Source organism: Apostichopus japonicus, chromosome 14 (assembly GCF_037975245.1).
Source record: "Apostichopus japonicus isolate 1M-3 chromosome 14, ASM3797524v1, whole genome shotgun sequence".
NCBI classification, from domain to species: domain Eukaryota; kingdom Metazoa; phylum Echinodermata; class Holothuroidea; order Aspidochirotida; family Stichopodidae; genus Apostichopus; species Apostichopus japonicus.
In genome coordinates this window covers 4,870,414-4,887,884 of record NC_092574.1, presented here as the reverse complement: position 1 = coordinate 4,887,884, position 17,471 = coordinate 4,870,414, and the positions used below count along the sequence as shown (strand labels likewise).

The window sequence follows — 17,471 nt, the reverse complement described above, 5'->3', positions numbered from 1 at the left end:
ATGTTTCGTAACCAAACTGGTAAAATATACGCCAACTTTAAATACGATCCTTTTTATCATTCATTGCTGGTGTTACACTGCGTCCATAATATTCTTTGCAGCAATGTGAAAGGTACGAAATTTTTGGCTTCATTTAGTAGGTATTTTCCACGTGTTGTAACTTTTATAAACTATTTCGACACGATTCAGATGGGCTGCTAGTGTTATCCTTGTATGTACTTAACTTTGCATACCTAACAGCACAGTAAAGTACAGGAAACTCTAATGAAGTTGCGGGAACCTGCAAGGTCATATCTGATGGGTGATACATGGTGCAGAAATACCTTGGCTAATTCAAAGGTGAAATCGCGGTTCGAGTTACCTAGGCCAGGCGGGTCGGAAAATTGTCCAGACGGTGTATCCAATATATGTCTGTACCGGACTGCTTAGGAAGACAATATGGTCAGGTTCAACATGTGCCCCATTAGTGTAGGCCAGGGAAATATGTCATGAATACATTAATTATTTGTTGTGATTTCATTCATTATGAAGTACATTCATCATGCCATCTCTCACATGGTCTTAAAGATCGACGGACCCAAGCATTACACGATATGAAAGCATCAAAATGACAGATCTGTCAGCAGAATTGATTTGAAATAATTTTTAATACTCACCCGTTGATTAATCACAGAACGATAATATTTCATAATGTCGGGTGCTTGCGAGGGACCGACCGCAGCTGCTAAGAGGGTATTGTCGATAAACTCTACCACGTTTCTTCTATGTTCCGGAGATAACGACGTGCCAGGTTTACATAGATTGCCGATTAAGTAATCGGCGATGCTCTCGTTATTGTCCGAGCTGCTCACGACGAGAAGCGCGATAAAATCCTGGTTCCGAGCCAGATCTGTCAGCATCTGGCTTTGCTGGTTCTCGAACACGGTCAGACTACCATTGTCAGTGCAGTTAATGCTCGGTATTAGTCCGTGCACGCCTGTGACATTGTGACCGCCTCCGGCCGTGGCGTGGACGGTGGTATTTGACGTGAAGATGAACGTCTCGTTCCTTCCTCCGTCGGGCTTTTGTGAGAAAGTTCGAGAGGCGACGGTCCCCGTGATGTATTCGAAATCATCTCGCAGCACATCTTGCTTCGTGAGCGATATCTCCACCGTGAAGTAGAGGAAGACTAAGACAAAGACGGTGTACCCCACCAGGATGATTAATAGGTTCTGATTTTTCTACAAGAGAAAGAACGATATAACTTAACAGCATTATGATGATGTAAATAGGTTGATTTGATTGACACTGAAATTGATATTTCATTTAATAGTGAGAACCAGTGGTGTTGCAAAGGGTGGGGGGGCATGAGGGACACACCACCCTCCACCAAATGGCTCACACAATGTGTTCAGTGTCCCTCCCCCCTCCCCCCAATATAATTTGCAATGTCCAAAATACATTTGACAGGAAACACCACTCTATAGTTGACTTAAAACCACTTCCAAGATTTCTAGAAATGATGTAAACTGATCAAGTTACGTGGAGGGTTACAGAATTTTTACTGCCTTATGATTAAATGTCATTAGTAAGTGGTCATGGGCAAACTTCAAGAAGCATATATTAGCTGGAAACCTTAAACGAGTCGCAGGCAAAGTTCAAGTGCGCATATTACCATCCTATAGGCATTTTAGTTTGTCCATATCTTAATTCTACTTAATCGTCACCCGTTGGCAAACAACATGAGACAATAACTTTAAGAGAGACAAGTTGGACCCTGTTCGGGGGAAACTGTCATCTGTTTCCTAATCTGGTTATACCGCTTCTCTGAATTTGTGCTTGTTTTTGTGTTGTTATTATTGAGTCAACAATATTGGCTTTGGGAAGTCTGTATCTAGACTCTTCCAGATGTATTTACACATGGACTGCAATTTACATATAGTAAACATTTATGATGCTTTGTTAATACAGTCATTCTCTGATACTATAATAAGGGCCACATATGTTCTTTTCAAAGTTCACAGTAATTTAAAACGTTCTGTATGGTTTTTGCTTCAAAGTTGGTTTGGTTTCTTGCTGTCTTCCACTACCTCATTTTCATCCAAGTATGATCAGATAATTATGTCAGAGTAAGATAAATCTGTACTTGCAAAGGTCTAAGAGTTAGAAAAGGTTTCTGGTCAAGAGAAATTTCGTTTAGATTTTGCACATGTCAGCATTAGCTTTAACTCCACATCTTAAATTCCCGTAAATGGGTCCAATATTTCATGAAAGTAGCTAAATAAAACGTACAAAATTGATCTTTTCTCCTTGGACAGTAGAAATTTTAGCTAAAGGCTCTCTTTCGCTCCTTCCCCCCCCCTCTCTCTCTCTATATTTATATATATTATATATACATATATATTATATATTATTATATATTATATATACATATATATACAATATATATATGTATATATATATGTATATATATTTGTATATATATATATATGTATATATATATATATATATATATATATATATATGTAACCCACTTATTCACCTACCCTATTACGTAATATAAGTTACCATTCAAGTCTCCGAGTCTTCCGATTGTTACGATCCCAGATGTGCACACGCGCTCTACATAACTGGAACTCGCCAACAAAGTGTTTCTGCGGACTTCATGAATATTCATAACTTACTGGAACATTCCTTTACACTCCGGGTATAAAAGCTGCAGACGCCCGATTGAGCGCCCTCTCCGTTTTCTCCGTTCGTTCCGTTCAGAGGTTGCCACACCTCTGATGGTTCCTTGGCTTTGATTACTGTGCCCATTTTAAACACAGTGAATATTTAACTCTATACTTTTGTCGGAACTCCGACCTACTCACTCTAATGGATTCTCGTCGCTCTACCTGAACTTTATCTACATCCAGCCGAACTACTTCTAAAGCAAACCTGGACACTATCCGCCTATAGCACTAAGGTAACTCAAGAAATAAGCTGAAACTCTCCCCCCGGCTCTCCATGTGCAGAAAGACGTTAATTGAATTAAGAATCTATAGTTATGTATTATGTTCATATTTATACTTTGTTCTGCCATGTAAATAGCTTATTAAATGCTTAAACTTACTTCCATCCTTGTGTTCTCCGTTTTATGCCCCGTGATCTGTTCTCCACATTAAGTATGAGAACGGTCACATAACAATATATATATATATATGGCGCCATTGACGAAAAATAAGCTGTCGTCTGGCTGTTTAGTTTAGAGGCAAACCAGGCGCCAATCAAATCACAGGAAATTTGGAAATGCATCATTGACTTTTCAGCATGAAAATCTCTGTAATGGGAGTGCATGTTAACTCTGTACTTTGTGGTTGATTTTTATGACTTATTGTTTTCAAGCAAATTCAATCATTTACATTCAAAGGAGTGGTAGACAGTTTGGTTCTTTTGGAAGTTGTGGTTTTTGAAAAGAAAGAAAGACATTCATTCCAAAAAGTATTTGTTGTGCTTTGTATATGCCTAGTTGTGAGTGTGTGTACTTGGGGTTGTCCCTCCCCCCCCCCAAAAAAAAGATTGCGTCCCAAACACAGAATCCTGCAATCGTAACAATGCTGCAATTTTCATTCATAGATATCTCCTGTGGTAGACTATGATAAATCTGAGAACAATTGTTCCAATAAGGCTTTACTCTTGTAGTAATGCCCAATGGAGGCTACAATTAAGCAACAATAGAAAATCAGCTTTATAAACCAAAAAGAGCCACTTTCATCCCCTGCCTGCCTGCCAACCCACCCCCCCCCCAATAAAAAGGTAAAGAAAATATATACATATTACTTTCTTTGGCATTGTTCAATATAAAATGAAACCAAAACATCCCCCTTGCTTCTTTCAACAAATGAAGGTTAGAAAGTGTCTATATTATTCTATATGATAGCAATTTTTGATTAAACCGACACTTTTCTTAACGGATGACAAATTTATGGAGCAACTTAATTCTGATATGCAATAAACTGTTGCAAACCACTGCTGAGAGATGTTGTTGAATGCATATGTCACCCAAGGATGTTCTGTTGTTCATATGAAGTTAATAATACGACACGTTTTAGTTGAGTTATTCGATTTTTGGGGGGATTTTTTGGGGATTATTTTTTAATTTTAAGAAAGAGGATTGAAAATAACATTTAGGACTGCACTGAGGAGCAGAGTTCATTATCAATTTAGCTTCAAAGGAGCTTTCGAGAGATAACAAAGGTGAATTATATATATCAAAAAACATAAACCAAGAATAATAATATAATAATGTTCGATTTATATAGCGCTTTATACCAGCGATAGGTCTCAAAGCGCTTTACAAACGTTATATTACCCCTGGTCAATGATAACCTGTCCCAGAGACAATCCCTCCAGTATAGCTATTATAGAATTATTACCATAGGACACAAATTTCTTTTTTTTTCCTTTTTTCCTGTAAGTACTATAAAATATCAAAACTAAAATTCTGCCTCTCAGTCATCCTTTTAATATAGTATTAATTAACAACCAAGAGCAAACAAAGGAATTTTCAAACTTCTCCCCTCGTTTTAATCAGTATGTATGGTACTTGATACACATTTCACCATATTCAAATTAACATAATCCAATAGTTTCTGTGGGGAAAAGAGTGGTGGGGTAGAAGGGGGGTGGGGGAGGAATCTACAAGGAACAACAATTATGTAATTGTTGGAACCACTTATAAGACTATTGTGTAAAAACTCCACAAACAAGTCTGGCATATCGAGCAGCAAGACATTTCGGGACAACCTAGCTCCTACACATTGTAGTACATAAAGTCACCAGTTCTGTAAAGAACCACAGCTGGAAATTAGATAGGAAATACAAAGTATAAAGAGGACGTCCCCAGCCCTTGAATGCTGACAGTTAAAATGCATGTTGCTGGAGTCTAAATCCAGCAATTCACAAGAGAAAACAAAAATTCTTAAGATAGCCCTCCCTAAAGTAAGATGGAATGCAGTATTATTTTTTAATGATTTCGAAGTTTTCATATTGAATTTTGCATAATGCTGCATAGATCTACTGCATTTGTTGGGATGAGAAATGTTGAACTTTGCATAAAGTTGCATCTATTGATGCATTTATTGGGATGAGAATTTTATTTTATGGCCACATTTGACTTTTGGGAAACATAAAATAATAAGCAGACATCTTTCAAATGTCACGTCATCTATATAGGCATTTCAGATGATGCAACGAGGAAATAAGGCCATAATTTGCAAAACAGTTCAATCAGATTTTTGTGTAGGCTGCAACATAGCCTACTCCATTCACCTCTTGTAGTAAAGCAAGGCTTGCAGGTAGAACACATAAATGAATGTGTGATATCTCGTGTTGGGAATCAATACCATACTTGGCAAAGGATCATGGGTTGGAGTGGTTTTCTTTGCTACTGTAGTGGGCTCAGATGCATAATTAGGGTTTCCCAAAAAGGCTTAGAAACTAATAATAATCCAACAAACATCAAGACACGAAAAGTTCTGGCCGGATGCGGGATTTGCAAAACTCCTGAAATCCAGTTGAAATTCCACTCTGAATTGAATTGGGATGCATTAAATCTACTGTATATAAGATAATTCAAGCTGCTGTTAAGACTTACCCATTTTTATATAAGATAATTCAAGCTGCTGTTAAGACTTACCCATTTTTATATAAGATAATTCAAGCTGCTGTTAAGACTTACCCATTTTTATATAAGATAATTCAAGCTGCTGTTAAGACTTACCCATTTTTATATAAGATAATTCAAGCTGCTGTTAAGACTTACCCATTTTTATATAAGATAATTCAAGCTGCTGTTAAGACTTACCCATTTTTATTTAAGATAATTCAAGCTGCTGTTAAGACTTACCCATTTTTATATAAGATAATTCAAGCTGCTGTTAAGACTTACCCATTTTTATATAAGATAAATCAAGCTGCTGTTAGGACTTACCCATTTTTGCTGGATACGCTGCTGTGTACCCAATCCCATGTCTCTGCCATTTCCACGTCATCTAATCTTTATTACCGATTTCCATGTGAAACTTTTCCACATCAGATATTACAAAGCTGAAGCTACAATCACTGTTGAAGGAGAAAACAGGGCTTTCAATGTATAGCAGAACAAACACATGCAGCTGGAAGATTTGTTAAGATATTTCTACAGATCCACAGTGGTATTGGGCAGCGAGACTGTGTCAATGTATCAAACCCAAAGTGATACAGCCTTATTTCCACTATAGAAATAAAATTCCAACTGGTGGGCAAAGTCCAAAGGTTTGGATTCACACTTTATGTATAAGATCTCTTAATTTCTTAATAGGCAAATAGGATCACTTTGTTTGATACGGTATGTAGTTAAATCGTATCTACGTCAGATAGCCTAGTACGTCCGTTTTGTTCAGTGATTTCTTCTGGTTGTAAAGCGCTTATAGAGCAGATCATTGTTGACTTACAGGAATGCTAGATAAATTTGCTCTTATAACTAGATGTTTACCTAGCCAAAATTGTTCTTTGACCTTTGCTTAATATAAATATCTCACAGATCAGTGCAGTGGAATTCAGACATGCTAAAATTATGATGAAAGGTTAAAAGCTTTTGTGCCTGAGCTACCCTATAATACGAACAAGTGTACAGAATGGCTGTATTGATTTTTCTCTTATACCAAATCGCCATACAAGCAAACAATCCAGTGTTTTGGAAGCCTAGAAAATGCTAACCAAATTCATTCAAAAGTAATTGCCACAGGCCAAAATGGCCAAGCCAATATTTTCATGTTATCCCCCTTTATTCATTTCAACCGTGGATCGTGTTGAAACATTCGCTCGTCTATTGGAGTATAAACCTAAATAACAAAATCCAAAATTCCCTAGTTTTTAATACATTAATACAGCATGCTAGGTTCCAGGGGCACAACCATTTTTGTACTGAGATGGCTAAGATGTTATGTGATCGAATGGAGGGGTTAGTTGGGTGCACAGTCCCTAACATGGAGGGTGCTTAGATGCAATGTTATGGGGGAGAACTGAGGGAAAATAAGATAACCAGAGTTAAAACCAGCATTGCAAAAAGACAATTTCTGAAAGGAATACATTTACTGGCAAATATCTGAAAATTCAGAAAGTTTTATCTACAATCTAGTCTAAAAATCAAACAATCCACAATGACTGCTGTGACATAGATGTGAGTTGATAGGATCCACTCTTTTGAGTAACTAATATCTCATTTCGTTTCAGAACCAGTTAGCATACACTGTATAACTACTAAACTTGTGCCCAGTGGCGACAAGAGCCACATCAGGTCCATTGAGAAAATTATGTCGGTGGGCCCATTTCTTTTGTTCCTTTTTCGTTCTTACCCCAGTGAAATTACATAATTATTATTTATTCCATATTTCCTAGGCTCCCTCATTAAACCTGATCCCCCAAACTGTACCTCCCCCCCTCCCCCAACCAATTCCCCCTCTTATCAGGCCTGCTCCCCCAACCAATTCCCCCTCTTATCAGGCCTGTTTGAACCAGTAATCTACCACAAACTCTGACATTCAGGCCGATGTAAATGCTAATATGAACCAGTCATGAATCATTTGCCAAGATATTAAAAAAAAAAAAACTCTTATTGTGCTACATTTTATTGCCTCAATGTATCCATGGTGAGATACATCCTGTTGTCAAATATTCATGAATGTTATCAAATACCCGGAAACATGAATTGGTAAATTACAATATTAATGGTTAATAAAGTTCCGCCAAAAACTTGAACATGTCATGAATACATGCATCATTTGCCTTAAAAGAGATCCTTTTGACGTTCAGATATTTCTTAAGATGGTCACTAAAAAATTTTCCGTAAAAACCTTCATAAGTATAACTGTCTGAAATTTTTTTTTTTAAAAGATCGTGATGAATGTATGATATGTTCATTTTGAAAATTACTGATGCAATTTTCCTTGAAATATCCTTCGCTTGTGTAAAGGTAATAATGGGTAAAAATCAAAACCATTTTTAAACACAGCATACACTTGTCTAACTATTTATACCTTTATGATATAGGTTTCATAAAAAAGAGCTTCAAGACTAACGTTTGTGAGACGGTCAAGTCCATTTTGTAATAAGTGGATGACAAAATGACACAACATTACATTTAAAGGATGACTTTAGTCACAAAATTATCTTTGATATGTTGCAGACTTTCATATTTGAGAGAAATTACCTTTTAAACAGCTGAGGTTTCACCTGCTGCACAGTCTAATAAAACACAGACCACTGAGCCAGTTCAAAACACTGCGACACAACACTTGACAGGGAAAAACACAACTTTCATGGCCTCAGACAGCCATGTTTAACATGTGTCATTGAATATCATTAAAGGGTAATCTTTTGTTCAAAAGTATAAAGAACATGTTTTTGGTTTGAGTTATTAGAATGTATTAAAAGCAATGACATAGGGTTAACAATAAGGCCTGCAGTGAGTTTAGCTGGCGTCATCATAATTATCACCAAGTTTGGGCGTCTAAGGAGCTTTCCAGTGATTAAAGCATATATATGCTAATGGAGAATAACTGGAAAAGAAAACAGCAACTGTGATAGAAACACTACTGGCACTAATTATTTTTTCGTTTTTTTTTATCTTGGTCTATGGCACATCAAGATTAGAATTCTGCCTTAGGTCATCCTATTAATATGTATAGACTTCACGGCTATCAGTTCAGTATGTCCAAACGAATTTTATTTTCGATAAATGACACTTTTAATACACTAGTGAGGATTCCTCAGAAGCAAGACAAAATTATCTTCCGGGGAAAACTTTTACGGTTATACACTGGTGATGACGACAATGTTGGCTCCTCAGTGCAGGCTTCTAATGCTGATCAATTGTTTCATAAATAAAATGTGATAAACGAAATTTAAAAAATCATGTTCTTTTAACTTCATATCAACAGCAGAGTACCCTTAGATGACATTCAACACAATTTGTCGTTTTTTTTTATCCTTGATAAATTTCTACTTCATTGTAAAGATCTATGTCAAATGTCCAATACTTCTCTGTTGAGCTTTGTGTTGTGCACCTGGTCAGGAACTGACCTCCTAATGGTCTGTGCTTTAGACTGTTTAGCCCAGACAAGTCACTAAGAAAGATTGATGAACCTCAGCTGTTTAAAATTAAAACTGTTATAGTAGTTTCTACAACTTAGATAGATATTTCTTTTAATGATCTACAACTCACCAAAAGTAATTTTTCTGCGTTAATTCATTCTTGAAAGGTGATGAAAACAGGCATTAGGAGTTATTGCTACCGAGACTTGCCCAAATCTTCCCATGCAGACTGCTAGTAAATGCTACTGTACATAATAAACATGAATATCTGCATTATCTGTATATTGAAACCAAAATTTATTATTATTATTATTATTTATTATGAAAATTTATTATGAATTAAATATGAAACCAAAACTTATTGAAACCAAAATTTATGATTGGTAATAGTGGTTTCACTGTAGTACTACTCTAGCAGTATTTTCAGTTTCATCGTTACATTTTCAGCTGCATTTTATTATGCCGTTAGTTTCTAGACTTCCCTGGCAGCGAAATTGTCCACATGAGATCCTAATATGGTGTCAGAACAATATGTATGGGGTATATCCTCACAAATCAGTTTCAACAACTCTTGTTGGATAACAGCTTGATCTTGACTCCTCCATGTAACGTTGATGTTAAAATGCTAGAAGGCCATGAACAAGTCATGATACCTTTAAATAGGGCCTATATAACATGAGTGTACATACCTGGTTGAGAACTTGTGAGATTAGCAATGCCGGTCCCCAGATGAACTGGCAGTTAAATCTGCACGGAATCTGGGTAATAATTGAGAAGACAATGTGAAGACATTCAACTTTTGGATAAATGGATTTAGAATGTGTGTAGAAAACCATTTGAGTGGAAATGAGAATGAAATTAATAGCGCATTCCTTGTGCCTGATGAAGTGATTGGATTTCACTCGTCGTTGTTTATCTTATAGTCCGATTAGCTATTCTCCGCAAAATCATAAATAGTCGGTCCAAAAAAATTAAATCACAGAGCCATCGTGAGTTTTGTATTTACAAAATGCATCTCACAACAGACGAAACATGCTGATATTCATATATTTACCTACTCGTGAGAAATAATGGGGTGTATAACGTTACTTCTGTTGAATTCCAAATTACTTCTAGTTTTAGGCTAACTATTGGAAGAGAAATTGCATGAGCAGACGAAGCTATTCAACCTTCTTCCTCCATTCTTCTTGATCGTCATGCAAATACGTGATACCTTAGCGCAATTAATGCAGCTTTTGATCGACGTTATAAAGTCTCATTATCTGTCATATTACGTATTTATACATCCATTATGCATTCTATAGATTTGTGGCTACGATAAGTCATTATGCTATGTTAACTATTTATCCAGCTGCAACTGTCATTTGGTGTATATGCTATGTACAGTCATTAAATTGCTGTGTAAAGTCATTAAATGCAGTATTAAGTCTGTTGGCTCTGTAAAAGCTATTTACTTAATGTAGCCATGAGGTACAATTAGGTTGCAGGGTTATAGCCACGCCGGCCGGCGGCGGCCGGTGGTAACCGCCACTCACGCCTGCCGGCCGGCATTGGAAGTGAATAAACAGTCCACTGGCTGGCACAAAAAAATAGTAAAATGCTTGTGAAATACAACAAAAGTAACAAATTTATCTTTCCCTTGCCGTAAAACATGATAATAACGTCATCTTTTTCCCTGGACCCCACCAGGGGCCCTTAAGCGGGCCCCTGGACCCCCGGCCGTGAGATGCGAGAGCTTCGCTCGCTACGCTCGCTACGCTTCGCAAATTTATTTAACCAGCACTCATAATCTCCTAGCTATAACCCTGTTAGGTTGTATATTAAAAGAAAGATGAGCCTGAAACGACGCAAAATTAGTTTTATGACACGAAATGTGAGTTTACACGAAATAAGGAAACACAATTGATGTGTTGATAGGCTAGCTAATGCAAGGGCCTTGACTGGCAACAAATAACACATCGATACTGCCTGCAAATAATAGACTACTGTACTTTTAGCTGTCAATCTAAGTTTGAAAGTGAAAGAGAATAATAGATTTGGCCAAGAAAGCTTTTAAAAGAAAATATCCAATGCAGGGACAGATAAATATGACACAAAAGACCGAAGAAGATATTCCACGATTGACATTTTGAAAATTTGATATCAATATTAAAGGTGGATATATCTAGCTATGGTTTATAATCAAGTTCGGTTTAAGGGTACAGGGAAAAAGATGTCACTAGTGATGACACCATCAGCCTCTTTTAATAATGTACGGTGTTTTTCTTTTTTAATTTCTATATTATATATGATATATTGGCTGAATAACCGGTAATGGAATACTGAATTGATGAAAATATTATCTATCATTAGGACAACATCACTTCCTCATAATGCATTTTGAAGGCAATGATATGAAAGTCATAAATTTGGGATGTGATATTTAATGAATGCATTTGGGGACTGCAGAGTGAATGATGTCACCATTTGTGTTGTGAATCATTTCATTATTCTGCTTCTTCTTACATTTTTTTTTATAATATTTAAATCATTATTGCACAGAGAAACCAGAATGCAAAAATGCATGGTGGTTTCGTTGTAACATGAGCAGTATTCTTCATGTTTATGAGGTAATGTATAGTGAGGGTGTACAACATACTTGCTCTTAGTAATACAGTGAAAAGCAGTGTGATGTGACAAACAATAAATTCAAAATGACACAGGCTGTCCTGAAATGACCAGTGACCTCAACAACAGGCTTCTTGTACTAAATGTGATACATCAACATACTAAATATGACATCTGTCCTTGACTCCTTGTTGAAATATTGCGTAGAGCATGGTTTTCACAATTTGACCACTGTTGAACTCAAATGACCACTGACCTCCGCCAACAACATTATCATGTTATGAGTAAGGGACAGCATATCAAGATGATGACATCACAGTATAAGAGAGGGGTTTGTTTTTGTGCCTGTCCAAATAGGTGCATATTCAATTATCCATGTTGTGAGTTAGGGACAACATATCAAGATGATGGGGTCGGTTCTCCTCAACCAACAGTGTGGAATAATCTGCTCTTTCAGTAAAGTCTTACACTTCTCAGCCACCTGCATATATCCCTTTAAGGAAATGTCCCCCCCCCCCCCTACTCCCATACTAACAAACACCTGACTTTTATTAATAATTTATTTCTTGGAAAAGACCTCATTGTCTGCAGCTTTTTACAGCTGAAAAATAAGATGGATTTTCCTCCTGCCTAGAATACTCTATTACCAAGAACCCAGGAAGCTGCCTGTAATACTCTTTGTACTATTTTAGTCCACTTAAAACAGTTTCTTTGAATTCACCTGTCCTCTCGATTGCTTCAATGAATTGATGCCGCATGCATGAGCCAGACATAGAACGGTGTAATAGCAAAAAGACCAATATAACCAGCCTTCCCTGTGAAGGAGAGCGAGAGGGAAAATATTTAATTAAATAAGAACTGTTTTTTGTATGGAGCCAATGTATGTTTCTTGTCTGTTGGAGAAACATGAAGGTTCATTCATGCAGTGAATGAGACCAGTATCATTTAGAAGATCGTCGGTTAGCTCCCAATATTAACAACACATAGCACAAGATGTACAGTACGTATACCATAGACCAGAAATGATGACAAACGTGATTTAGCGGCTAGTAAAACCTTCCTTTCTTCATATTTTTCAAGCAAAAGAGAAACACGATAATCCTGTGGTCTGCTGCACTCAATAACACCATAGCTCGCATAGCGTGCTAAAAACACTCGTTATATTTGATTCGCAAAAGTATTCTACTGGAGGTTCAATTCTCCAAAATATGTCCAGACATTGTGACGGTTAGAATTGTAAAAATCTGATTGTCAAACACAAAAATGACTCTTCTAGACATAGTAATTCTGTTGAACTGCTGCACACAATGACTGCTTCTTGTGGGCCTTTTGGCTGAGATCATGTGATCAAGTGTATTAGAACAGTATGTCACATCTGATCGCTCACCGACCTCTGACATGGGTATTACAGGTCTATGTAGTTTCAATCGACATCCTAATACGGTTACATGTCTCGATGTGAGGGAACGAAGGCTGACTTTTCTTTTAAAAATACGACTGTTTCTCGTTGGGTGCATCTCATCGGGATACTGTCTAATTGAGTTTGTGTCATGTGACCAGAATACGACACAAGCCTATGTTATGACACACACTAACATGATGATGCTTGCTGTAATCACTATTACATTATTAAAAAGTGTACACATTTTTTTTCTTCCCAGTATTCAGTTGTTTATATTCTCCAATGATAGACGAGGACAGTCCAATTATCGTACACAATAATAATAATAATAATAAACAGTTCTTATATAGCTTAATTAACTTACAATAAAGTCTCACCGTGCTGTACAAAAGAAAGTGAAAGATATGTACACAATATACAATATGAGTAAACAAACAATTATAACAATGAAAACAGGTGTGTCTTCAAAGCAGTTTTGAACATCTCCACAGACATGACATTCTTTATGTTGAGTGGGAGTTTATTCCAAAGGAGGGTTGAGGCTCAGTACTGGAAAGATCGCTCGCCATAAGATTTAGTGGACACAGGGTGGATAGAAAGCAATGATTGGGTGCTAGAGCACAGGCAGCGACTTGGAGTATAACTTTTAACAAGTTCACCTAAGTAGTCTGGCACAATACCATGAATACATTTAAAGGTTAACAGGAGTACCTTGTAATCAATACACAGTTTGACAGGTAGCCAATGAAGGTCATGAAGTATGGGGGTGATGTGAGAGACAGGGCTAGCTTAACATTGCATGCATGCAAGTTTACAAGATCCATGTGACTGCTACATGTATAGATCGTTGATGGAAGAAAGCTGTCGGAAAACATGTTATATATTTATCAACGATGATATTGGCTCCTCCGGTACTGGAGGCCTTTATACAAATGGTCTGTGCATTGTTTCATAATTCTAAGAACAGATAATGGTCAAATACAATATTCATACCAACTACCATCAGCTGGGCTCAAATTAATAATCCAGAGGGGCACATGACAGTAACTTTTACAGGGCAAATTAGAAATTGCCTTGGATTTTCATCGGCAGGATGCCACAGCAAAGTTTTCATCTTTGGCAAACAGGCCACCCATCGAAGCAATTTTAAACAGGTTTCAAAGGGCACCAATACATTTCCTTCCATAGTGAGATAAAACAAACACACACATACACCCACACAGAAATGATAGGAAACAGTATCATTCATGAGATCTGTAAACATCCTAGATCTTTCCTATTAACAGCTGCTTAATAGCACAAACTATGTCCCTGAAAGCTTAGGACAAACGTTTGAACTCTGATCCAGATAAAAAACTATGAAAAGTGATAGACCTGTGTTTTATGGGGCTAAAAGGAATTTTGTTTCACTCATTAAAACTGAAAGAGCTTGTATTTTCTTACATACTGTACGTGTGCATTAGGATATGGTTTGGCATTGAACGGCAATATAGCAGATGAACTTGAGATTCATTAAAATTAGACATTGTTGCCAAACTAATGCAGAACTCTAACTCATCGTTTTAGCATATATTGATTCTTTACGATGATGCTCAAAAAGGCATTGAAGACTCGCCCCAAACCGTGTGTGGTCATCTGAAAAAGTTAACTTTCTGTTGCTTGCAAGTGATGTTTTGTTTGTGTCGCTACAAACTGCAGACAGTACAGTAATGAAACGTGATACCTTGTTATCTTTAGCTGGACTTGAGATGTCCATCGCTGTATCGTTTGCACTGTGCTGTGGGTATTAACTGCAGCTGTATGTACTGACTGTACACTAGTGTCTAATTACAGACGGTAGCAAGCTGTTTGTGTATTTTCTGGGATCGATGGTGGTGTCTAACACTTCTGTTACACCTCATTCGAAACTATAGGTCAGATTACCGGCATTAGACGTTTCTTTTTGCGCGAGTCTTCACACCCTTTAAAGCAGCAAATATGATATGATTTGCTTTAATAATACATCCTTCGTTGGCAATTTGACCAATCATTCCTAGTAGTGCACTCAAGATCATGTGAGAGCAAAAGATAATCCTCATAGCTCTTTTCATTTAAACTTGATTGAGAAAGCAGGAAGTACTGGTATGCATGTCAATGTTGGAACAAACATGTCACACAGACTAGTGGTCATACTTAACCTTTATACGCATTTACCCTATGAAAGCCAACAGTAAACTGATTTTTACACGATTCTTGACATTTTTATCTGACGTGAGATTTGAATACTCAGGATGAAAACAGGATATCAAAATATTCTAATAATGTAAAATGCTGCTTTAACTGACAAAATGAAAATAGACAGCTCTAAAATATCAATAACATATTATATTACAGAATCTCAGAGTCATATGCAGTATCAACAACAATGCTGATAGTAACAGTCACGACTCAACTGTTAATAGCCTTCAAATAGCTTCCGTTTGATTTTATCAAAACAAATTTATTCTCAGTAATCACGCCCAGATCTCAGTGTGGTGGTGGGGGGGGGGGGGAGGACAAGCCTGATCGATCTATGTGGAGCATGGCTCCTGCAGGTTAGCATTTCTTTCTTTTTTTAGACAGACTATTAAATATTAATACATCGGTAAGGAAAAAGAATGGAAGCTTTAAAACTATGACGAGGTGAAGCTTAAATAATGGGAGCCTGCTCCAGACCTGGCAAGCCCACCCTCCTGGGAGGAAAAACCTAAGCTAGGAAACATAAGAGAAAAAGAAAAAATCCCTTCCCAGTGGCTGGGCTGTTTCCACGGAAGAGAACTTTTCTTCCGGAGTCTGACTCACAAGCCCTGTAACAACTGGGTTCCTAAACAGGGGCCCCCTCTCTGCCAGAGCAGAAGCCCACTCCCAGTTTAAAAATCTAGTTTATCTAAGAGAGGATTTAAAAATATTTTTTGAGCAGGTTTTATTAATTGTGTGCTTCAGGAGATTTTGAGTGAGGGGGTCGAGGAGAATGGTGTTTTTTTTTAAATGTTTTTGGTTTAAAACAATTAGTTGGTCAAAGAGAGGGATTGTGTTTACTGCTTCAAGCAGCATTTGGGTAGCAATACAACTAGGGATGTTGATGCAAATTCTAAGGGCTTTATTATTAATGATGTTTAATATGGACATTTTAAACATAGAACAACTTAGGAGGCAGATACTGCCGTGGGTTATAATATCTTTAAGTTTAGTGCCATAGATCTGTTAAAGGATGTGCGTAGAGACAACTCAAGATCACTTAGACTTTGAAGGATATTCAAGATCCTTCCGGCCGCGGTAGTGATATTTGATGTGGTGTTTAAAGTCAAAGTTTACTGTCCAGGGTAATTCCCAGGAAAACAGCCTCTACACTGGGCTTATGTTGGTGTTAGAAAGATTAATGTTATATACTGGAGGTGTGTTAGAAAGATTAATGAAATATACTGGAGGTGTGTTAGAAAGATTAATGTTATATACTGGAGGTGTGTTAGAAAGATTAATGTTATATACTGGGGGTGTGTTAGAAAGATTAATGTTATATACTGGGGGTGTGTTAGAAAGATTAATGTTATATACTGGGGGTGTGTTAGAAAGATTAATGTTATATATATACTGGGGGTGTGTTAGAAAGTTTAATGTTATAAACTGGAGGTGTGTTAGAAAGATTAATGTTATATACTGGGGGTGTGTTAGAAAGATTAATGTTATATACTGGGGGTGTGTTAGAAAGATTAATGTTATATATATACTGGGGGTGTGTTAGAAAGTTTAATGTTATAAACTGGAGGTGTGTTAGAAAGATTAATGTTATATACTGGAGGTGTGTTAGAAAGTTTAATGTTATATACTGGGGGTGTGTTAGAAAGATTAATGTTATATACTGGGGGTGTGTTAGAAAGATTAATGTTATATACTGGGGGTGTGTTAGAAAGATTAATGTTATATATATACTGGGGGTGTGTTAGAAAGTTTAATGTTATAAACTGGAGGTGTGTTAGAAAGATTAATGTTATATACTGGAGGTGTGTTAGAAAGTTTAATGTTATATACTGGGGGTGTGTTAGAAAGATCAATGTTATATACTGGGGGTGTGTTAGAAAGATCAATGTTATATACTGGGGGTGTGTTAGAAAGATTAATGTTATATACTGGGGGTGTGTTAGAAAGTTTAATGCTATATACTGGAGGTGTGTTAGAAAGTTTAATGTTATAAACTGGAGGTGTGTTAGAAAGATTAATGTTATATCCTGGGGGTGTGTTAGAAAGATTAATGTTATATACTGGAGGTGGGTTAGAAAGATTAATGTTATATACTGGGGGTGTGTTAGAAAGATTAATGTTATATACTGGGGGGGTGTTAGAAAGATTA

At 36.8% G+C, this 17,471-nt stretch overlaps 1 protein-coding gene across 7 annotated transcripts in view; it reads right to left on the bottom strand.

Annotated features, from left to right (window-relative positions):
• LOC139979445 (alpha-N-acetylgalactosaminide alpha-2,6-sialyltransferase 3-like) overlaps positions 1-17,471 on the bottom strand; it is a 44,347-nt gene that overhangs the window by 21,396 nt on the left and 5,480 nt on the right. Inside the window, exons 2-6 of one of the 7 annotated variants that reach the window (XM_071990233.1) lie at positions 12,425-12,518; positions 9,786-9,854; positions 9,227-9,341; positions 5,954-6,084; positions 657-1,220 (exon numbers count right to left, since the gene is read on the bottom strand). In XM_071990233.1, coding sequence (XP_071846334.1) covers positions 657-1,220; positions 5,954-5,992 — 603 coding nt within the window. In that variant the 5' untranslated portion in view covers positions 5,993-6,084; positions 9,227-9,341; positions 9,786-9,854; positions 12,425-12,518. Of the gene's footprint in view, positions 1-656; positions 1,221-3,094; positions 3,487-5,953; positions 6,085-9,226; positions 9,342-9,785; positions 9,855-12,424; positions 12,519-17,471 lie in introns of those variants that run through there. The other 6 variants (XM_071990234.1, XM_071990235.1, XM_071990236.1 and 3 more) reach the window with 6 other exon arrangements.